Below are 24222 nucleotides of genomic sequence, written 5' to 3' on the forward strand. Positions count from 1 at the left end.
TAAGTGGGCTGACCCAGATTATAGCTTCTCCCTCCCCTAAATGCACAGAACAAGGAATCACAGAGTCAGCAATGTAGTTTTATTTAAGGCAGAGGTGGGGAAAGGCTATGCCCCTCCACTCCCCTCCTCCTACCCCTCAGTCCTATTCCAAGTCAGACAGTGGAACCTACTGAAAAGGCTGAAGAGGAGCTGACTGGAGGGTGGCAGGGTTATGAACCCTTACCTCAGATCAACTTCCCTCCAGCTGTACCCACATCCCCTGAGGATTTAGGGGCCTCTAAATCTCACCTAAGGGAAACACAGCTTTGCTGGTTCTCAGATGGGAGAGCTGGGGGAAGGTACCCAGCATTCACCTCCATGAAGACCGTGGAGATCTCTAGAAGAGACCTGCCCTCCCAAGGTTTGGGGAGGGCAGCCCCTCATGAGGGTTAGGAGAGGAATGACAAGTAGGAATAGAAGGCCTCTTGAGCGAAGTTCCAGAAGGCCTGGCTGTGCCCTCACACAGGGTATGGGTTGTCTAGGACTGCCACTCCTGCTGCCACACCACCATCTGCATGCACGATGGCTTTGGTTCGAAGCAGGTGTCCCACGTGCTTGTTCATCACCAATGTCTTTCCCTGCCTATAGAAATGAGGGCAGAAGACACACAACTCCGTCACCTGGACTCAGCCCCCAAACCCAGGACTTTCCCTGGTCCCAGCTGAGCAATGGGTGACTGACTACACCTAGAATGTGCTAGGATTTTAGAATCAGATTTGGGTTTGCATCCTAGCTTGGAAATTACTAACTTTGTGTCTTTGAGCAAGTCACTCAGCCTTTCTAAATATCAATTTCCTCAACTTAAAATAGGGATAATAAGGGCCGGCCCTGTGGCTGAGTGGTTAAGTTCGCACGCTCTGTTTTGGTGGCCGAGGGTTTCACTAGTTTGGATCCTGGGCGTGGACCTAGCACCGCTCATCAGGCCATGCTGAAGTGGCGTCTCACATAGCACAGCCAGAAGGACCTACAACTAGAATATACAACTATGTACTGGGGGGCTTTTGGGAGAAGAAGAAGAAAAAAAGGAAGATTGGCAATAGATGTTAGCTCAGGTGCCAATCTTTGAAAAAAAAAAAAGAATAAAATAGGGATAATACCTCTCACTTTACAAGATGGTCACAAGGATTAAATAAAGCAGGAAAAGCACTTAGCATGATGCCAGGCTCACATTTCATGTTCTGTAGCTGTAAATTTCCTTCTTTACATCTTTCTCAAGATGGCTGTGGTATGGGGCGGTGGGAGTTGGGGAGGAAGCGGCAGGGAGAGATGCTGCAAGTGGTTAGAGGGGAAGACTAGAGAGAGAGCAGGCTCTGGTGGGGAGCACGGTAGGATCTGGTATTCCTACCTTGCCCTGACTTTGGAGTGAGTCTTTTGCAGAGAGTGGTATGAGGGACCAGGAACTGTTCCTTACAAATTCCCAAGTCTTCCTCTCTTCCTGATACTTTAGTGCTCAAACCCAAACCCAGGAGCCACTCAGCTTTTCTTTTCTTTTTTTTTTTGTTTAAAGATTTTATTTTATTTTCCTTTTTCTCTCAAAGCTCCCTGGTACATAGTGGTGTAGTGTTTAGTTGTGGGTCCTTCTAGTTGTGGCATGTGGAACGCCACCTCAGCATGGCTTGATGAGCTGTGCCATGTCCGCGCCCAGGATTCGAACTGGTGAAACCCTGGGCCACCGAAGCAGAGTGTGTGAACTTAACCACTCAGCCATGGGGCTGGCCCCTGACTCAGCTTTTCAAAGCCACTGAGTATCCTCTAGTTGGCCCATCCCACCTTTCCTCAGAATCCCTGGTGGCCTGGGAGCTGGACCCAAACTCTCTTCTTCCCTGGGGTCTCCTTCTAGTCCAGGATTATTTTCTCATCCATCTTGATATATCTTGGAATTTCCTTTATAGTTGCAAAGCACTTCTCATCTGGGCTTCATTCGATAGCCCTGTGAGGTGGGCAGGTCTTGGGTCTTTGCCCTCATTTACGAGATAAGGAAACAGGTAACAGCTAGGGATTGGCAGACCTGAGAATGAAGCCCAGGACTCCTGCTCCCTGTCCAGTGCTCCCTCTGGGCTCACTTGGCTGGCCCTCTGGCAAGGAGGAGCCCCTCCTGACTGGCTCACCTGACATAGACCCCGAAGATGCCCAGCTCTGAGATGCACTGGTCCACTCGGGTAGGGCTGCCAGGACGTAGCAAGCAATTCCCAAAAGGCTCAGGTTCGATCTTCTCCATGAGGATGTAGGAGGCCCTCTCCTCGCTGTCCTTCAGCTGCTCCAGGGCCTGCACCATCTCCTCCCCATATAGGTTGTTACCTGCAATTCCACTGGCCAGTCACTCTGGACCCTCTACCCACCTTCTCCACCCTGTGCCCCCCTCTTCTTGGGCTAGGTGGGCAAGTCAGCAGCCTCAGTTCCTGACATCAGCTCAGTGAAGCCAGGGCAGGCCTGGCTCCAAGAAGGGAATGTCACCTTAATAGGAGAGCCCTTACTCACACAAGCGAACACACCTTCCACCATACCACCCTGCCCTGGTTCTCCTCCTGCCTGTCTATAGCTGTTCCTTCTCAGCCTCCCTGACTGGCTCCTGCCCCTCTTAAATGTTAGGATTCCCAAGGAATCAGTCCTCCACCCTTGCTTTCTTCTCCATGTACACACTTTTTTCAGGGATATCTCTTCCAAGGCTCCATCTATATCCTGTAACTTGTTAACTCCCAACTCTTAACTCTAGCACCCTGCTCTAGACATCGCATGGATACACCATGGGCCCCCAAAACAAACTCAACATGTTCAAACAGAACTCATTACTTCTGTCTGAACTTGCCTCTCTCCTGGACCTTCCTATTCCCAATCAGGTGAAAGCCATCCCTGAGTCATATTTAACTCCTCCCTCTCCATTACCTGTCACTAACTGGGACATATCTCTTCAGTCTGTACTCCACTCTGTCATGGCCCTAGTCCAGGCCTCTACATTGCTCTTCTGGACAACTATACCAGCCTCCTCTAGGGTATCTCTGCTACCAATGTCTCCCCTCATTCCAGGACATGCTCTATCATGGCTGAAACATGGATCCTGGATCAATTGTGTGTCCCTTCCTTCCTTAACTCTCTAATGGCTTCCCACTACCTTAGGATAAAATCCAATTTCCTACATATATTCAACGTCCTTTATAATCAAGTCTCAACCATCTGTTCCAGCCCAAATCCCCGCCTCCTCCTATATTCCACACTGCACTCCAGCCTCACCAGTTACTCAATCTCCAAACGTACCAGACTTTCATGGGTCAGTGCTTTTGCTTGAGGTTGCTCCTTCTATATGGAATGCTCTTCCCCCTTTTCCACCTGGGAAACTCTTACCTATCCCTTAAGACCAAGATCAAAAAATCATATCTTCTGGGTCTGTGAGGCAGACATGACCCCTGCCCTCAAGGAGTTCAAATGAGGCAAGAAGACATCCAACCTTCTGATATGCCCCATCCCACTTCCCCACAATCCATCCTCAGGCACCTCACACTAAATTTGTCCAAACCCTCCAGTGCTGTTTAATCAGATTTCTCTGTGTTCCACAGGTCTCCTGGGACACTGTCCAAGGTGAGGGCCTGTGTCAGTTCTCCTTGTATTCCCCCAGAGCCTGGGACTGCCCATAGTAAGTGCTGGTTAGCACTAGTGACAGCCTGCTAGCACCCTTTCACTGAATAGCCCTGCAAAGGGGGAAACCACCTACCTCCACCCTCTCTCTGGGGCTTTAGCACAAACCGGCTGGGAGCAGCAAGGGCCTTAGCGATGGCCTGATCCCCTTCTTCACCCTGGCAGGAGGCAAGAAAGCAGTCACCAGCAGTTTTAGTCCAAAGAGGCAGGAGCTGAGGTCCTGCTGGGTGTGCAGAGCACCACCAGAGGAAGAGTAGGATGAGGAAGAGCTGTAAGCCCTCTTAGCCTAGATGCTACTATCTGGATGTGAACCCCAAATAACCCTGCAGCAGCAAGTACAATGAGAACAAGCTTTCTCTGGCAACAGTTCAGGGTTCTACAGCAGGAGGCCTGGAAAACAGGTACAGATATTGCTGTTCTTGCTGTCTGCCTCAGCCCCTTCCCCTGGTTACCATCCTCATCTCTACGTTTGCTGAGATTCAAGCTCCCCTCCCCATGGCTCTAGGCATTCTCACAGAACATCAGTGACCCAAGTCCAGCCTAGAGCCAGCTCCAGCCTCCTCAATACACTGGGCTGTGGGTCCCTACCACCTGGGAGGGCTGTGGTAAGAGAAATAGGCTGCCCACACACCATATCCAGTGAGTAGAGGCCAGCAAAGGTGGCACGGAGGCGGGCCACAGCCTGAGGCTGGCCAGGAAGCAACACCTCCAGCATGCCCACTCTGCTCAGCTCCTGCTGCACCTTCTTAGTCCCAGCCAGCTGAGTGGCAATGTCTGGGCACTTGACAGCACATGACCTCTCCAGCAGCAGGCGTGCTTCCCAGTTCTGCAGAGAGAAGAAAACAAAAGGAATTCTTCTTTATTTCACTTCAGCTGAACTTTACTGAGCATTCATCAGGTGCCAGGTATCCTGCTTTCTATCCTCACATTCATTATCTCCCAGGGTCATTGCAACATCCTTGTGAGGCAGGTGTGGCCCCTCTCAATCTACAGGATTCTTGCCCTCAGGGAGCTCACCATCTAGCACAATGATACATGACTGTAAGTGAAAGGGAAAATGACAAAAGGTGTAAGGGTGTAGAAAAATAGACGAGGAGGTTAGAAATGGGTAGGGCACTTGTTTGTGAGCTCAGCTTCCTACTGTACTCCAAATAAAATCCAAACTCCTTACCACAGCCTGCAAGACCCTGCAGGATTACCTCCTGTCTCCTTTTCAACGTCATTCCATGCCATCCCTCCATCTCACTCCCATATTCTAGCCACACAGGCCTGTCAGTCCTCAAACACACAAACATCATCCCACCTCAGGGAATGATGCTTTCCTTCTGCCTAGAATTCTTTTCCTTTTGGCTTTCCCAATGGATGGTTGGATCCTTTTCATTCTTAAGTCTTGGCTCAAAGTCACCTTCTCAAACCACCCTATTTAATGTGGGTTTCCCCATGATTCTCTATTTTTTCACTCTGTTGTTTCATTCAAAGCGTTTCTCCCAACTAGGGAAAAAAACATTTTTTTTCTATTTCTGTGTACTTTCTGATGCCCATCTCCCTTACCAAACTGTGAGCTCCATGAGGAATGGACCCTTGTCTGTCTCGTTTCCTGTTGTATCTCCAGTGTCCAACACAGTGCCTGGAGCTTTGTATGTGCTTAATAAATATTATTGTTGTTTAATGAGGTGAAATCTGAGTGGACAGGTAGAACCTGACAGGTGAGACTCAACAGGGAAGAGGTACCCTGGTTAACAGAATAATATGAGCAAAGGCCTGCAGGTGGGTAAGCACAGGATGAATGTCTGGTGTGCCAGGAGTTTAAGGTGTGAGAGGCAAGGAAACAGCAGAGGGTCATGCCTTCCAGCTCTAGTCCCCATTCTCAGGCACTGGGGGGACAGTCTGTCCTTGACTCCAGACCACATCAAACTGCCCACAGTATGATCAAGCCTATGGCCTGAGGAGCAATGCCCCCTCCTCATCCTACCTCCGCCTCTGTCTGTGCCTTCCTTCCATTGACACAATCAGTCCACCTGCAGCACCTTTGTCTGGTCTTCACCAACAAGCCCAGCCACCTAACTACTAGGCTGGTGTCCAGGTAGAGTTATAGGTGCCCAGAATATCAGAGATAAACCCAGAGAAGTACTCCATTATGTTCGAAGTGGGGAAGCAAAACTCAGAAAAGGGCAGGGGCTTGCCCAGGGTCACCTAGCAAGACACTAAGCCTCGCAGATTTATCTCCATGTTCTAAGTCTGGTCTGAGTTTCTCAGTTCCCTAAAAATGTCCTCTTCCTTATGCACTAATTTCCTTCCTTGTTAGCTCAACCTCTTCTCTCTTTTTAAACTTTTCTTTGGCCCCTTTCCCCAAACTCCCTGTCCTGGAACCTGGATCCACTTTCCCAATGGACAGTTTCTCTCTTTTCCAGTCAGCAGGTTCCCACCACTGCTAACCACTTTCTAGACGAAAGGACCGTCTATAGAGCTGCCACCTCTGTGGAGCTGCATTTATAGAGCTGGGCCTTAGGGAGAATCCTATATTCAAAGAATTACAGATCTGGAAGGAGCTACCTCAATTTTCTACTGTAGGTCCCTCAGCTTACAGAAACTGAGCCCAGAAAGGACCAGGGACCTGCCCATGGTCTCACACAGGCAGAGCCAAAGGCTCATGACCCCAGCCCACTGCTCATGGTATTTTCTAATTTCCTCCTTTACCTTCTCTCAACTGAAAGCAGGGCTTCTTAGCCTCTCCATGCTATGGATTAGGGGCAGGGTGAGAAGAATGATATACTTGCAATGCCATTGGACTGCGAGTCAGAAAGACTTGGAACTCCCTGTGGGACCTTAGACAAGCCCCTGCATCTCTCCAAACTTTAGTTTCTCCAGCTGTATAATGGGGATATTTATATGCCTCAAAGGGTGGTCATAAGGATTAAATGAAATAATGGAGGTGGAAAGTAATTTTGAAACTACATGGTAGGATAGCAAGATAAGGTGTGTCATTAAAATGAAAGGACAGGTGATAAAAACTTTCTGATGCAGATAAAAGAAAGGTAAGAGTTGGCAGGAAAGAAATGGTCAGTGGCATGATGGAACTGGTTTGCATGAGCTGACTGTAACCATCTCTTCCCAACTCTGTGTTCAGAGATGTTAACTGGGTAGCTTGAAATTGGCCATGATGGGAATAGTTACACCATAGAAAGTAGCAAATGCTACAAATTGAGGCTTCCCCTGACGCAAGAAAGATGATTTTTAAGCATTTAACAACATATCTCTAGAAACAGTGTGAATGGCTAAAGCACCGTGGATTCCTGAGGATTCAGATTCTAGAAGACAGTGTGTTTGTAGAGAGTGAAAGGTAGCAAAAAGTCTGTGGGAGGATAGGCAGTTCCAGCAGCAAGTTCCCTGAGGAAGAACTGAAGCCAGGGCTCAGGGAAAAACCCAGGTTGTTTTGACACCCCAGCTGGGTCTCTGAGGAATGATGGTGGGTCCCAGGAGGCAAAGAATGGTCTAACAAAAAATACCAACCTGTTGACTGTACTGACTCGGCATGTAGCCATCCCGGAAGTAAACAACAGCAACTTCCTGGCCATCCCTAGAGCACAGGATGGAAAAAGCTGTTGTGTTAAATTATAACTGATGTATTCAGTGGTTCACTCTATTTTAGAGTACATCAAAATGAGTTTGGCTTCTTTGAAAGTCAGTCCACAGGGGTAGCTTGGACAAGGGTTCACTGGAAGCAGTGAAAGTAGATACCCACACCACCACTGTTTCCACTAAAAACATGGAGGTGTACAGTAAAGAATGCTTTAGAATATTCTAGATCTAGGCATTCTAGGAAGGCCAGAGGTAAATAAGAAGGCAACCAGAATCAAATTAGGTAAATTGAAAAAAAGAGTAGGCTCAAAATTACCAAGCAGCAGAATCACATTGCTGTGCTTAGCAAAATATACTTGTACTCACACTGCTTAAAGTAACTGAAAACAGGCCAAGATTTTTAAAAACAGCAGAGGTGAGGGTGGGGAGATGCAAAATTGTGAATCTAGTTAAGACACAGACTGTCTTTTTTAACTCCTTCCCCTTTTCTTTGATTTATTTCATATTGTATGCTTTATCTGGAAAGTACATTAATAACTTTGTGTTGTTACATTAAAAGCACATTTTAAAAATAGTAAGTGGTATTGTGAAATTTCATGGAGGTTCTTAATTTTAAGACTCACAAAGTTCTAAATATGTGTTGTGCAAGCAGTGCTACCCAAATATGTGGTACTAAAGTCACCAGTGGTGGCCCCTGGAGGGAAGCACAGGGCCTGGCTTGGAACACAAATCCAGGCTCCTTGAGGTCTTGCCTGAGCTCAGAGAGCAGCTCCCATATCAATCACAGAATGAGCCGGCTACTCCTCTTCGTCTCTGACTGCCCAGCCTCTCTGACTCGACCAGACACCGAGAGGGGCAAAAAAACATTTGGGAGCCTGGGGACATATGAAAACCAAAGTTGTTTTAAGAAGGCCCTTATCCAGAATGTCAGTAGCTCTGATACAACCCTTTGGAAGCAGAACTTGGCTAGCCTTCTTCAGAATTTCCTGGGATGATGGGATATTTCAGAGTTCACCCCTAAAATTCAGAGAGAAGGAAGCCCTCATCATATCTCCCAGAAGAAAGGATCGTTTGGGAGGATGTTTCTTAAACCAGCGCTCTATTGGATCCTTGGGGAATGCTCCCTGAACACTTACATAAACAGCCTTCGGTCTTGGTCCAGAGATCCCTTTTCAAAGACATCTTCAAACCTTCGCCGGATTACATGGATATTCCTTGGAAAGATAGGCAAGGGTCAGAGGGAGTGGATAGTCTGTTCTGAGTGGCTCTCCCCAATCCTGGGGCTACATCTGGAGGTCTCCCCTTCTTTACTTACCTGGCCAGTAGCTCATTCTCTATGGCACGCTGGTCAAATATGTTCCTTTCCTTCTCTTGTGCAATCAGTAGCACCAGAGCACTGGGGAAAGAGCACAAGTGGTCCAAGCTGGCTACAAAGCTTGTCCTCCCTCTGACTCACCCACTTCAGGAATGAGAATGAGAACACATCTTCCCTGAAAGAGCAAATTGTTCTCTCAGCTCAGGTCTGCCCCAGGCATAGACACCTGAAGCTACAACATGTTATTTCCCAAAAATAGGAAAATTGAAAAAAATGAAAATGTCTCTGCCTCTTCTCCAGTAGGTAGACAAAATATTATAATTTTCTGTGCAAATTAAAATTTAGATTTAAAACCATCTCAAAAAGCTAAGAGGACTTTTTCTTAGAACTTAACATAATGATTCTAAAATCTTTCTGGAAGAATAAACAGGTAAGAATACTTAAAAATATTTTGTAAAAGAACAATGCTGGGAGTTAGGGGCTGATGACCCTATTACTCGATTGTAAAGCATATAATAAAAGAATGTGTGGTTCTTGCATGAAACATTAGAATAGCTCATTAGAACACCTACAGAAACTCTATAGAGCCAACTATAAATAAGGCACTATCTCTTGGGGCCTCCCAACATTTCTGTGATGTACCCAGGGTCACGTTTGGTCCTACAGTACTAATGGGATCACTGTGGCTTACTTGGTCTCTTCCTCTCTGCTTATCCACATGTTTCTTAAAGAAGCAGGAGCTCAAGAACTCCAGGAAAAGCTAATGTCAGAGAACTGTTTGGCTACCAACGAAGCTATCTTCAGTTGTCAAAGACAGGTCCAGTCCCCCACCACACTCTCTTACAGCCAACGCTCAGCAGTACTAAACTCCGTTTTTGCTGTAGCTGTACTGCTCAGTGCCAGTGGCTTCTTGCTGAGACTCCTAGATGGCCAGACTTTGGCTTAGAATTCCAAGTGTGGATTCCTGACCTCCTATACTTTGCCTCTTGTCTGTTTGTCTCTGCTTCTCCCTACCTCAGCTGAATCTCTTGGACTACACTGTGCCTGACTCCTTTCCCCTTAGCCGAAATACAGATTCTAGCATGCCCTCTCTCCTGGCCTGTTTGAAATCTTTTGAGGTCAGACATGACATTAAGCTGACTCTTGACTTGAGTTGGGAATCTGAGAGCCAAGCTAGAAATGGTGCTCTCACAAGCCATCTTGCCATGAGAGAGTCCCGGGGGCCAGTGGTCTTGCTCTTCACTTTATAGCCTCATCTGCTCTGCTCGTGGGCGGGAAGGTGGCACCTGGCCCAGGCTGGCCTTCCTCCAAGAAACTGTGGAGGAGGGTGGCTGTTGGCTGTAGGTTGAAGTGGAGCGGCACGCCCTGGTTAAGTAAGTCAGCCTGCCTCCTGCCAAATCATCGGAGCTAGACTCGGAAAAGGGATTCTACCTCCTCCTGTCTGTACTTCTGGGCAGTCTGTCGGGAGCAGGACTAGCAACATTCTCAGCTAAGAAAGGTAAAGTGGCAATAGCATGCTGGCTAGGAGAGGACTCCTGAGTCCCACTCTCAGCTCTGCCAGTGACTTGTGGTATGTCCTTGGGCAAGTCAGGGCCTTTCCTCGGGCCTCGATTTTCCCATCTATAAAATAAGGGTGTTAAATAGATCATAGTTCCCAACCTTTTATACCAAGAATCCCCTTTTCTTAACCCTACTCATTCCAACCACAGACACTATATTTTGAGAGTCTGAATAAATGTCTTAATTGAAATGATAATTCATTTTCCAGGCTTCCTTTAAAAAATGCTTAAGAAGTATGAGCTAATTTCTGAAAATTCATCTGCTCTACAAATTGTTCTGCCTTCGTTTTTCAATATATGGGACCATTCAATCTATGAGACCTTAGTTTTTCTACGGGATCATTCCTCGTGGAAGCAGAAGAGTGTAGTAAGGAGAACACAGGCTTTAGAGGCAGAGAGACATGAATTCTAAACTTACCAGCTGTGTGACTTTGGGCAAGTTATTCAACTTCTCTGAGCTCTCAGTTTGCTCTTGTGTAAAATAAAACTAGTGCTCCTTAAATAGTAGCCATTATTGTTATAATTATTCAAAATAACACATAATGATCCTCATCAAGTGTTTTAAAGCATTTTTCAAACCCAGGATTTCATTTAATTCTCATTACCACTCTTTTAGGTATTATTACTCTCATTTTACAAATGAGGAAACTAACATTCAGAGAAAAGAACAAACTTAATGAAGGTCATGTGCTGGGTCAGTAGAAGTGCCTGTTTGATTCTCAGAATGAAGGAAGCCAGTACTGGCTCAGGTGTCCCGCAGCTCTTACCCACCAGCACCTAATTCTGGGCACATGAGTCTTTTCTTTGCATGTTATTCACAGCCTGGCAGGAGAAACCCTTTGCAGTGTTTGTCCACCAGCAGTTCCCCAGCTGACCCATCTCCTGGCTTTACTCTCTTAAAATATGACCCATCTGAGTTCTACTTGACAAAACGTTCGTCCGATGACTTCTAAATGCTCAGAGTCTGAGGTTTCTTGAGTCTTGGTGAGGCTTAGCAAGCCCAGAGAGGCTCTCTGGGAGGCAATAAAGTAATTAAGAATGCAGGTTCTGGAGGAAGGTGGACTCTGGGCTCTCTCACCAACTCACCACTTGACCTCGAACAATTCACTTCACTTCTCTAAACCTCAGTTTCCTCATCTGTAAAATGGGGGATATGAATAGTACCTATCTTGGAGTGGTCGATATAAGGATTCAATGAGATCTTGTATGAAAAGCGCTTAGCACAAAGTGTGGCACTAGTAAGAGCTCATTAAGGGCTATGTTAGCATTGCAATGACTTGGTACAGTGGCCCCTCACTTATCCAGGAGTCACTTACCTAGCATCATCACACATCTGGAAGATGGCTGAGAAATAGGAAGGAAGCAAAAAAATGCCTCTAAGCAGTTAAAACAGACACTACAAAATCCCTAAATCAAAGCTTATGCATTTACTCATCAGAGGCCCTCACACTCATTAGACCCAATCAAAACAACCCAGGTCATTTGCTTTCCCAAACCACAGCAAATCAGAAAGGAGGTATAGGGATGGGAGTGGAGCATTCCAATTCAAGGACACTGACAGCAGTAAGAAGAGTGAGCTGATAGAAAAACTATGAAGAAAAATAATGAGAACTTAAATCCTAACAGTTGGGCCCATTAGTGCAGGAAAATAGCCTCACATGCCTCTCTCTCGGTAACACCTCTTCATTACATCAAATGCAATCACTGACATTCATAATGATGACCTCTAGCCAACAAGAAAAGATTATAGTCAGTATCTCTTATTTAAGAAGGAAGCCCAAAATGCCATTAAAATAATTTTGATACTTCAAAGTGTAAGATTCTTTTCCTAAAAAAATTCACTCATTCCCCAATATGTCAGGCAAAGAAGTTGCTGCACCCACAAATGCTGAATCCAAAGCAGGATTCTGCTGACACTTTTTCTCCCTCTTACTTGGCTGAGCCGTAGAGCTCCCAGGCTTTTGCGATCCCCAGGGCCAGTCCCTCGCTGGGATTATTGGAGAGGATCTTGGCAGCTTCTTTGGTTTTACTCAGGACATTGAGAACATGTCTGTTGGAAGAGAGATGTCTGTTCATAACTGGATGGACCTGGAAGACTCCTCTGCCTGTGACTCACAGACATAGGAACATCACTTTGAGAATCAGCTGACCACTAAAAAGCATCTTACCATCACGTTCCTATAGGATCCACCACAGCCTGGAATATGCTGGGCTGCCCTAACTCTGGCCCCTGGTGTACATGCCCTGAGGAGCCTTGAGACCCTTTGCTTCCACTCCACACCAGCCTCCCAATGAGCTGGAAGCCCTTTCCCTGAGCCCGAGGTGCTGTCTGGAATCCTGCTGCAGACCATCTGGAATCAGAGCAACCCGGAGCATCACTGCTAGCTAGAAGTGCATGCTACTAGGGTCCAGCCCTCAGATAGGAAGCCCTTGAATTCTTCTCTACCTTGGATTCTGACCTCCTTTCAGGCCTTCAAACACGTAAGCTTTTTTTCACCCGAGGACCCTCGCAGATACTGTTCCCTCTGCTGGAATACTAACTTGTACAATGAGGTGGCAGGACTAGATGAACTGTGAGGTTCCTTTTCTCTCTGACACACCAAGAACTAATTACAAGTGGAAACTGTGCTATGGTGGGGAAACACATGACCCAGGGCCCAGGAAGGCATGGGTAGAGTTGGAGATCCCTGCCCTGCCCTGTGATTGTAGGCTCATCAGGCTGTCATCCCACCGGTATGCCCAGGGCTGCTCAAGGGACCCACCGGTGCACAGCTGGGGTCCGGGAGGCCAGGCCGCCAAAGCTGGCAGAGATGGTGTTGATTTCAATCTGTTTCAGGGCTGGGGAGCCATCTGCGTTGTGCTGGAACATGTAGTCTGAGCGATTCAGGCCCAGGAACACAGTCTGTGGGGAAAACTGAAAGCTGAGGACATTTGCCCAGGGGCTGACTCTGAGGGCCTATCTGGAGCATCTAGGTACCGTGAACTCTATGGAGAGAGTAGAGGCACCAGCTAACGCTCTCAGACCCAGTGAATCATTCTTTTGGTCATCTCAGGATTGGCCACTGATATACAAACCCAGTGGGGACCAATCAGAGGCAGATTCCCATGAGCCCAGGGCCTGGGCCAAATTCTTCTGGCAAAAAAACCAAAAAAACGAAAAAAGAGATGGGAGGGGCAGGTTCCAGACTGGGGTGGAATAGGAAATGGTTACCTGGGCAATGCCCTCTTTTAGGACTTGCTTGTGGATGTCAAAGAGACGAGCAGTATAGTCATCCCTTTTGATGGTGCTGGAGGAGGAAACAGAACATTTTCCAGGCTACAGGGAACCTCGAAAGCAAAGGCGTCTCACCCCTGTCCCTTGACTCCTGAATTCTCTCTGGGTCTACTGGCCAACACTTGAACACCCACACCAACCTGTTAGAGGACAGTGGTTTACAACTCAGCTCTAGAGCCAGATGACCTGGGTTCAAATCCCAATTCTACTACTCCCTACTAGGCAACCTCAGAGAATCATTTCACCTCTCTGTGTCTCAGTTTGCTCATCTGTAAAATGAAGAAGAAAATAATTATATTTATATCACAGAGTTCTGGTGAAGAGTAAATGAGATATTGCATGCACAGAACTGAACATAGTGTCTGGTCCTAAGAAGCACTCCAAAATGGCATGTGATATAACCATTTTATACTTGAACAGCTCTGATGGTTGGGAAGCTTTCTGGTTGCCCTGACATTAACTCTCTGTAGCTTCCCTTACACTCAGGGACCTCCTAGGACAAGTCCTCTCTGCCTCTTCCACACCAGCCTCAGAGACTAGAAGGCAGCAGTTATGCCCTGTGCCCCGAAAGATTTTTCTGACTCAAACCAAATATCCTATTATTTTCTTCAACCAGTCCCCATATGATGTGATTTCCTCAGGGAAGCTTCCCTCTCTGGGTCAGGTCTCCCTGTTATGTGGTGTCACAGCACTGCTTGCAGAAGCAATTTTCCATTTTATTTGCCTGATGACTAGTGTCGTCTCTCCTATTTGACAATAAACCACAGGAGGGTGAGAATCGTGTCTGTGCTAGGTCATCATCATGACCCAGTGTGCTGCTGTGACATGTGGCATGAAGTAGGGGCCCATCCAGTATGATTATCTGGAGCCTCAGGAAGAGGCACCCACAGGTAACTAATGCCACACTTGTTGTCTCTCAAGATTCAGGGGGGTCTCTGCATGCCTGCTCAAGCCTGACCTGTAGGCTCCCTTTGTTACAGGGACCCCAGTGAGCCCACATAGCTCAGGCCTGCCATAAAGTTCCTCTGCTCTCCAGCCAGCTCTCTCCTGAGGCCTTTCCCAGCCCTTGGTGAGGAGGAGAGTCCCCAGCTGGGCTTCAGCCTTCAGGAAAGTTGAGACACATTTTCCCTTTTCTAAAGAGGTGCTCAAGGGACCCGCCCAGTGGCGTAGCACTTAAGTTTGCGTGCTCTGCTTTGGCAGCCCAGGTTTGGCCGGTTTGGATCCCAGGTGCGGACCTATGTACCGCCCATCAAGCCATGCTGTGGCAGACATCCCACATATAAAGTAGAGGAAGATGGGCATGGATGTTAGCTCAGGGCTAATCTTCCTCAAGAAAAACAAATAAATAAATAGAGAGGTGCTCCCATTCAACTCCAGACGCTAGGCTGCTATTCTAGCATACGTGATCCTGGGAGTCTTCTTCCTTACAAGCTAGAGTTTGCATGTATTTCAGATGAGAGGGGAACAAGGAAGGCAGGGGTTGCAGAGAGGGGCTGCAGGGAAGGTCTCCCACATAACTGCATCTTTAGGGTAAGGGTCAGAAATCAGGATGCTCATATTTCCCACAATCCAGAATTACAGGTACAAAAGCTATGCCCATCCCAAGAAAGATCTAGGGAAAGGTAGTGGTATGGTTTATATATTCATGACTTACTGGGTTTTTAGCTCCAAGTCAATGGTTTGCAAACTGCTTACCATTACCCTTCTCATTCACCCTCACACCAATCTGCACATTTTATAAAGATTTTGTCTCTAACAAAATAATTGTTTTTTCTTGAAAAATTAATCAGGCATGCAATTATATATATGTCTAGTCTCTCTCGATATATATATACACACACATATACGCAAATATATATATCTCTATATATTTAATTCTAAAGTAAAGAAATTCCCCTTGCCCCGGGGCCTGAAGAGAAAAAAAGATCAAGGGAAAAGAGACAGAGAAGGGTGGATGGAGTGAGCCATTTCAGGGGTTCTGTATCCTCGTCCCCTTGTACAGTGGGGCCAGCTATACTCATCCCACCCAGAGATGAGAGGCCTGACTGACAAGAAAGGGTCAAGGAGAAGAAGTAGAAAACCTGACTTTAAACCCAATAACCTCCCCTGCCCTCTGTTTTCTCTGAAACTAGGCAGATCTTCCCTAATTCCAAATGGAAATTTCAGTCTTCAAAGCAGGGGGTCTCGGATCAGAGAATCACAGAAATGTCACTGTTAGAAGGGACCTTAGATTTAGGCCAACCTCCCCATTTTACAGATGATGAAATTGAGGCCCAGAGAAATAAAGGGACTTCCTTGAGGCCATATAAATAAGTGGTAGAGCCAGGATTAGAAACCCGCTCCCCTGACTTCTACTCCTTTTTATTTCTCCTGTGATACCTGTCCCCGACCTCACCAAGTCAGCTGCCAGAGCAACACCTCATAGCTCCCCAGTCTTTCAGTCCCTCGGTTCTAGCAGCTCCCAGCCCCCCATTGCCCCACTGCCCGGTACCTGGAGAGAGTTTGCTCCAGAAAGGCAGCATTCTGGCTGACAGCATCCACCAGCAAGTTGAAGTCCATCTGCACAGCATAGGCCTGCTCCAGCAGGGCACTGGGGACCAGTGAAGGGAAGAGCGTGAAGGGGGCATAGCTCACCACCTGATTAGGGAGAGAGAGTGGGCAGGGGTAAAACACCTATGAATGGGTTGTCTTCCTGCAAATGTAACCCCACGGAGAGTGTGGCCTACATTTAGTGGGGACTGCAAACTGCAGAATAGGGACTACCTCTGGGAAAGGAGGGAGGAGAACAGGATGAGGAAGAGGTACAAAGAGAACTTCTAGACTCTGTAATATTGTATCCTCTACATAAAAAAATGGCAGAAGCAAAACGGCCAAAACAAAGACAAACAAACACAAAAAATTATTGAGCAGTTACTGTGTGCAAGGCACCGTTTTAAATACTTACATGGATCCATCATTTAACCCTATGAGGAAGATACTATTATTATGTATACTTAATATATCGATAAGGGAACTGAGTCTCAGAGCAGTTAAGCAACATGTCTAAAATTATATAAAGCTGTTAAGTGGCACTGGGATTTGAATCAGGATGGTTACTAAACCACACACACACGTACACACAGACACTCTGCTCCTAGCCAGTTGATATCCAAGCCCAGGGCCCTCCCCATGACAGAAACTCACACCCTTGTCCCTTGCCTTCTGATTGGGAGAGAGGGAGAGTCCTGCTGGTAGGGCTGCAGCAGAAGTGAACTCTGGCCCCCAGAGTAGAAGCCGGGAGTGGTCTCCCCGCAGTGTTGGAGATGGTGACTCAGGTTGCCAAGCTTTGAGTTCAGCTGCATTCTGAGTTCTGTGGACTTTGGCAGAGCCAGGAAACCCAAATACCATCTAGGACACTGTTTTTAGAAGAGGATAATGCATTCTGAGATTCCCAACAACAAAAGAAATAGAACTTGGGTAAGTGATTATAAGATGATCTTGTGACTTGTATTATGGAGCATTCCTGACTTTAACCTCTCAGTTAATATCAGTTTGTCATTATGGTAGTACAAGTTTATGGTGCTCAAACTTGGCATTTATATATTTATTTTAGGAATACTATTATTTTGAATAGATAATACAAACACATGACACAAAATTCAAGAGACAGAAGGATACATAGTGAAAAGTATGTCTCACTCCCACCCTGGTCCCAATGACCCAGTTCTCTTCCCCAGAGGCAAATGGTATACTAATGTCTCACATATCCTTCTAGACTAATCTAATGTATATGTATACATACATATTTTCTCTTTTTTTACACACCTAGAAGCATACGATACATACTTTTATGTATTAATATTTCAGAGACACTTATAAACAGGTATATATATTATCTATATAAAAATTTATAAATATTTTAGAGACATTTTCATATATGTTCAAATAGAGCACTCTCATTATTTTTAATGGCTGTATAGTATTCCACTCTTTGGATACACCATAATTTATTGAATCTAGCCGTCTATTATGAACATTTAGGTGGTTTTCTTCCCCCCATTATAAGCACTGCTTCAATGAATATTCTAGAACATACATTCTAGGTATTGCGAGTGAGAAGGTCTATACATTGTAAATTTTTAAAAGCAGCAATGTCAGGTAATTAGGGTAAATCTAATTAGAATTTTGGTAGATAATTCCCAAATTGACATCCTCAGCATCTATTTTAAGACAAAACTGAGGAAGGATATTTGTAAGAGTAAGGTTTTTTCAGCTTGAAGTCTTTATGAATTAGAGTGGGAATTACCGCAGATTATGTAAGGGGTGACCTAATACCCTGAGTGCATGTGTGATGACTACAGGGTCATTTCCTCGGCTTTAAAACTCAGAACTCTGCTCTTCCAACAAGACCCATTTGGCCTGAAAAACTCCCAAAGAGTTTTCTGCTAAGGCTTCACTCTGCCTCTGTCCCCACGACTCCTTATGCCCACTTGACTTCGGGATCAACAGTATACAGCTGTTCTCTGCTGTCCATAGGCTGAAGGCTGAAACACAGTCTTCCACTTGTGATAAGACACAGACAACAGAAATATTCTTTTACTATACGAAAAACTACAGCACATGCGTAACAATAAATACTCTGCTTCCCAGTCAGGAAAACAACAGAGAATGATGGGAAGGAGCAAGAACTCCCATCTCACCTAAAGGGGGCAGCCAGAACTCCACTCTAGCCAACTGTTGCCATGCAGGAAAGTGGGCTAGGGTTGCTGCTGATCTGATTTTTCAAGACTAGCTGGGTATCCAGATTTGATTTTTTTAAAGATTTTATTTTTTCCCTTTTTATCCCCAAAGCCCCCCGGTACACAGTACATAGTTGTATATTCTTCGTTGTGGGTCCTTCTGGTTGTGGCATGTGGGATACTGCCTCAACGTGGCTGGATGAGAGGTGCCATGTCCACGCCCAGGATTCGAACCCACGAAACACTGGGCCTCCTGCAGCAGAGCACGCAAACTTAACCACTCGGCCACTGGGCCAACCCCCAGATTATTTTTTAATTTCATGATTAAAAAAAATAGTTGGCTCTGATTTTTTAAAGACACTTTGGTGAAAAAACTTAACAACGCTTGTCTCTGAGGGAAACCATGGCTGGAGCAAGGAGACTTATTCTAAAGTGAATACCCTTTTGAATTCTGACACCTGTTCATGTATTAAAAAAAATAAATTAACTCCCTAAACGCTGCAGGAGCCAACTATTCAGTCACACATGGCTGGTGTGTAGCCCTGATCTATATAGAATAAAGTTCACATTCTTCTTTCACGCGTATCCAAAGTCTCTTGGCTGTCTGGTTTGGGCCTGCCTTCTTTCCCACTGTATCCATTTATATGCCCCGCATTCAGCTGCATTCTCTTGAAAATTCTTCTCCTTTTCCTGCTTTGGGGTCTCTGCTATACTTTTCCTTTGCCCTCTTTGTCTTCTAAGGTCTAGTTCAATGATCTAGTGCCACTAATGAATTGCTCCTTCTTTCAGGTGTCCTATACAGTATCCTGTGAGAGGCAGTCAAGCATGGAATTCCAGAGCATGAACTCAGGAGGCAAACTCCTTGGGTCTGAATGATGCCTCTGTCGATTATACCACCAATTAAATGACCTCAGACAAGTTACTTAACTTCCCTGGCCTTGGTTTCCTCATCTCTGAAGTGGTGAGGATTAAATGAGTTAGTAATCCCAAAGTATTTAGAAGAGTGCCTGGCACATAGCAAATGCTCAATAAATGATAACTAATGTTTTGCAGCAGGATGTCCATGTTTCCTTATAGAACTGACATTATTTAATTTTGTCTTGTGGTACATTGTCCAACTAGACCATGAGCTCCAGAGGAGACCAGGGCCTCTGGCTGCCTCACCCGTGTATCCTCAGTACCTAGAATGGCCTGGCATAGAAGAGGCACCTAGTGAAGATTTGGAATGAAATCTCACACACACACACACACACACTGCCTGTCTTTTTTTCCGGATTGGGAATATCATTGAGGGCTGTACTTTTTCTAGGCTCCATCAGCTTCCAGAAAGACCAAGTGTTGGACCTTCACACCATATTTGTTGATCAACAGAAGAAGTAAAATCTTGGAAGAGAACACACTTCATCCTGGGTTCAGACGAGCAGTTCAAAAAATCTAAATCTAAGGTCCACAAACCAAACAATTATACTCCCAAAGCCAGAGGCAGACCTTCCACAGCATCAGCCTACTTAGGGAAGAGCCATTCTCATTCACTCGGATCTCAGGAAACATTTATTGAGTCTGGAATCTCCACCAGGGGTCTGAGCACATGGAGACAAAACAGATGTAGCTTAGTAAAAAAAGATGGTGGCAGCTCTTTAGTTACTAATATGGATAATCATAAGGTATACTGTTAAGCAAAATAAATGCAAGGCACAGAAGAGCTTGTCTAGTATGCCTCTTTGTGTAAAAAGTGGGAAAAAGGAATATATACATATTTTCTTGTTATGAATAAACTATTTGAAAGAATAAATATTTTATTTATAAAACACAGGTGACCTTAAGGGCAGGAGAACTGGGTGGCTAGGGAACGTGGAAGAGAGGGTTAAACCATTAACTCTTAGACTCTGAATTTTGAACCATGAAAATGTCTTACCTAGTCACAAGATAAAAGCTTATTTATTTATTTATTTATTATTTTGAGGAAGATTAGCCCTGAGCTAACATCTGCTGCCCATCCTCCTCTTTTTGCTGAGGAAGACTGACCCTGAGCTAACATCCGTGCCCATCTTCCTCCACTTTATATGTGGGATGCCTACCACAGCATGGCTTGCCAAGCGGTGCCATGTCCTCACCCGGGATCCGAACCAGCAAACCCCAAGCCGCAAAAGCGGAATGTGTGCACTTAACCGCTGTGCCACCAGGCTGGCCCCAACAGGTTTTTTTTTTTTTAAGAATGAGGCTTTTAAAAGATGTGGTTTGGACTTAGCGGTTCTACTTTTATATATCAACCCTAGAGAAACACGCATACAGGTGCCCAAATAGGCATGTACATGGATGTTCCCTGGAGTGCTATTTGTAGTCATAAAACATTAGAATTCACCTAAATAGCCATCCGTAGAGGAAAGTTAAACTGTGATCCATCCACACCTGGAATACTATGCATCAGAATGAAGCTGACCCTAATGGAGGAGTTGGAAAGATAGCTTGTTAAAGGAAAAACAAACAAAACCACATATATATGTATATAAAGGCACAGAGAAAGACCTGAAAGGATACACCATAAACAAATTACAGAGAAGGTAGTATAAATAGTGGGTCTTAAAAAATAACAGCTCACTGGGCAAAGTGCTTCACGTGAATTATTTTCTAATTCTCTTACCAACTCAAGGAGGTAGGTCCCGTTATTATCCCTTTTTTATACTTGAAGAAACTGCAGCTGAGAAAGGTTAAGTAACTTGCTTATATCACACTTCAAATCCCAGACTTAAATTTGATGACTCTAGTATGCTGCTTTTTACTTCACATACTTCTAGAAATCAATTTTAGTTATTGAAAAAAATAAAGCAAAAGAGACACGGTCTCTGACCCAAAGGAGCTGCCTCCAGCCTGGCAGAGGCCAGATAATGGGCTGTAGGATCCAAAGCAGTGTGGTCAGTGCTGTGGGGAGAGACCAGGGGCTTACGTTCGAGGAGCTGGGCTCCTGTGAGGTCCTCAGCAACACTCCCTCAGCCAGGGCCCGGTCCACAGCCTGCCGTGCCAGCTCCTCCAGCTGCCGCTCATCCTGTAAGAGGCTCCCCCAGCCAGTGGCCATCCCAACCTGCAACAGAAGGAGAAGGGAGAGCTTGGTGACAGACGGCCTAGGGCCTGCAACCAGTGAAAATGGTAGTGTGGTATAGGAGAGCGAACACTGGCTAGTAGTTCCTAACAACTTCCATGAGCACAAAACAGAAAGCCTGATAAAGCATTTCCAATACTACTCTCTCTTTTGATTCCTAGTACACCGATGGCATTATTCTCACAGTAAGGAAGCAGAGGCTCAGAGAGGTGAAATGACTGGCCGAAGGTAATGACTGGTAGAACCCGGACTTGAACCCAGGCCTCTGGACTCCCAGCCCAATGCTTTTCATTGGAGAAAGAGGCACTAACGTCATATGTGATTGGGGGCAAGTTCCTTCCCCTCCCAGAGCTGCAGATAACCTCCCTGTGAAACAAGGGGGATGGGGTAGACCAGTGGTTTCCAAACCTGGCTGAATACTCTAGGGAACCTGGGAAAAAACATAGATTCCTGGGCCTTACTCAGAGATTCAAGAGATCTGAAGGGAAGGAGAAGATGAAGCCCTGTATTTTTAACAGATTTTCCTGGGATGGGAACCACTGCAATAGATTATTAATTTCTCTTCTAGTTCCAACAAACCTTGTTGGCAGATCTCAAATAAATTACGTGGCGGGGTGTGGGGTGGTGGTTAAAGAGCCCTTTGTGGAATACTATGAAATACAGATAAGGGGAACTCCTCCCTGATACTAACTGAAGCAAACTTACCAGCAGGAAATGATTACACTCCTTGTATGGACATCTATCATCACAGCACCAAAAGACAGAAAATATTTTTGAGAAATCACATTAGCAGGATAGAAAGAACTGAAACCCAAGTGCCTAGTGGGACAGAAGTTCAACTGGCTGCCCAGAGACACACAGAGGTGAACCAACTCACAGCTTGATACTCATTCATTTTGTAGCAGCCCCAGTGGTTGAAGAACATCTGGATAAAAATCTGGAAACGTTGTTCATTAATTCTGTCCTGCCTATTGTCATTTGATTTGAGGAACAGAACATGGTTGCCCAGCTCAGCGGCCCCCAGGAAGAGAGCTAGAGAACGACAAGTAACCTCTTATCACATTCAGCTCCATGACCCTCTCCCCATGACAGAACTGGTGCTAGACCAACTATGAAAGTCTGCTAGCCTCAGCACAATGTTTTGAAAGAATGAGCATGTGATTTCAAGAGGGTCCTGACAACATCTCTGTTGGGTAAGATAGAAAAGGGCAGTCAGAGCAGAGATCAGTCAGTCAGACCTAGGTTTGAATCCATAATAATGTAACTTCCTTTAAAAATAAGATTGGCGTGCGGATTAAATGAGAAAAATCTGTGTGCAGTTCCTTAGCAGTATTCGGAACTCTATACATGAGAGCTTTTTTGGCTGTACCCACATCACAGGTGGGAGACTTGTCAGAGGTCATACACCAGCCAGGTAGCAGAGCCAGGACTAGAACCTGTGACTCTGACATTCAAGCAATTAGCCCTCACCTCTCCACAACTCTAGGCTTCCAACATCTCTGCCTGCTGTTGTGCTTTTGTTTAGTTGGTAAACAATGATTGGCGTTTAACGCCAGTCACTTGACTAGGTAATGAGGATACCAAGAAAGATAAGACATAAAATAATCGCTATGAAAAGTACTAATTGGGCCGTTTGTTTTTCTCATTCTATAGTTTCAATTCTTCTTGTAGCTTTGTTTTGCTGATGACACTCAAATCTCTACCTTTACAGAAGTGCTTTCCTGACCTTCAAATTAGAATATCCATCTTCACTGGGAATCTCCACACAACCACTATAGAATTTGCTGTTGTCTCCCCACAAATCTGCTCCTCCTCTGATGAACCCCACCCAGGCACCAAAGCCTTGTATGTACTTCTCTCCTACACCCCATTATCCTCCAATCCTGAGGATTGTTTCTAAATATAAGGTACTTTGAATTCCTTGATTTCTCTCCATCTCCACTGTTAGGATCCTAGCTCCAGCTACCATCATCTCTTCCCTGGGCATTAAACAGATTCAGAGAGAGGTATACTCAGCGACCAGGATACACCAGCCTCTTTCGGGCTTCCAGGCTTTGGCACGTACTGCTTGCTGTCTCTCTTTGGAACACTCTCCGCCACCCTTGATCAGCGTTCATGACTTAGTTTCCGAAGCCGTCCCTGTTCTCCGCCCAGGGCTTATACAGCCCATTCTTTCCCCCGGACCGTAGGAACAGTGTCTGTCTTGATCACTTCTCTACCTCTAGCGCCTACTACTGTATTCAACATATGTTAAATGAATGAATGATGAATGAATGACAGCCTGGGGCCAGATCACCAAAAGCCTGAAAACGCCCACAAGGAAACCAGTCGAACTTTATCCCAAGGGCGAGGCCAGTGCCTGCGTGGGGCCCGTGCCAACAACACGTTCTCCTGTCCAGGCTTGCCTCACTTCACTGGCCCGCTCGCTCCCACTCTGGACAAAGTTTGCTCCTATCGCTCCCAGTTTTTTTAAAAAACTCTAGCTCTAGTTTCACCGGGACCGCGTCCCCGACAGCAGCCCGATCTGGAGTCAGGAAATCTGGGGAATCTGGGATGGACACGCACCAGCCCAACCTCCTCAGTGGGCACCAGTTTCCCCGTCCCTGCCACAGGATTGAGCAGCAAGATCTCCCGGCCTCCGGGTTCCAATCACTGGCCAGACCCCTCCCTCACATGCTTCCTCCCGAGGAAACATGACCCTTGCCGGCCGCCGTTGCCGCGCCCCAACCTACTCTTTCGTCGTCCGGCCGCACACCGTACTCAGGCCCCTCACGCCGTTATCCGAGGCCCAGGGGGCGGGGCCTCGGTGCAACCCAATGCGCTTGCGCGGGCCGCAAACGATCAGGTCAGGGGCGGAGACCAGTGCCTGTGGAGCTGGACGGCGGCCGGGAAGGGGCAGTCCGTGGGAGGGCTGCGTTGGAGTTAGGGTTGCATCGGCTAGACGCAGGCGGACAGGACCTTGGGAAGGAGGGGAGGAGCAGGGTGGGTCCGCTGGGAGGTACGGGTTTGCG

At 46.2% G+C, this 24222-nt stretch overlaps 1 protein-coding gene across 3 annotated transcripts; it reads right to left on the reverse strand.

The window, feature by feature from the left end:
* Positions 1-57: 57 nt before the first annotated feature.
* On the reverse strand, positions 58-24079 carry GSS (glutathione synthetase). Of its 3 annotated transcripts, none has more exons than XM_008524509.2 (13): positions 23944-24079; positions 21059-21193; positions 15888-16033; positions 13334-13409; positions 12885-13024; positions 12056-12172; positions 8564-8644; positions 8385-8462; positions 7180-7246; positions 4301-4495; positions 3746-3827; positions 2148-2337; positions 58-621 (listed from the first exon to the last, which is right to left on the reverse strand). In XM_008524509.2, exons 2-13 carry the CDS (start codon positions 21185-21187, stop codon positions 498-500), a joined length of 1425 nt encoding a protein of 474 aa, XP_008522731.1. In that variant the 5' UTR covers positions 21188-21193; positions 23944-24079; the 3' UTR covers positions 58-497. The 3 variants fall into 3 exon arrangements, with proteins under 3 accessions (XP_008522731.1, XP_008522732.1, XP_070444280.1); XM_008524510.2 differs by having other exon boundaries at positions 23777-23967; XM_070588179.1 differs by lacking the exon at positions 23944-24079 and adding an exon at positions 23277-23437.
* Between the last annotated feature and the right edge of the window lie 143 nt (positions 24080-24222).

This window comes from Equus przewalskii, chromosome 21, assembly GCF_037783145.1.
Source record: "Equus przewalskii isolate Varuska chromosome 21, EquPr2, whole genome shotgun sequence".
NCBI lineage: Eukaryota > Metazoa > Chordata > Mammalia > Perissodactyla > Equidae > Equus > Equus przewalskii.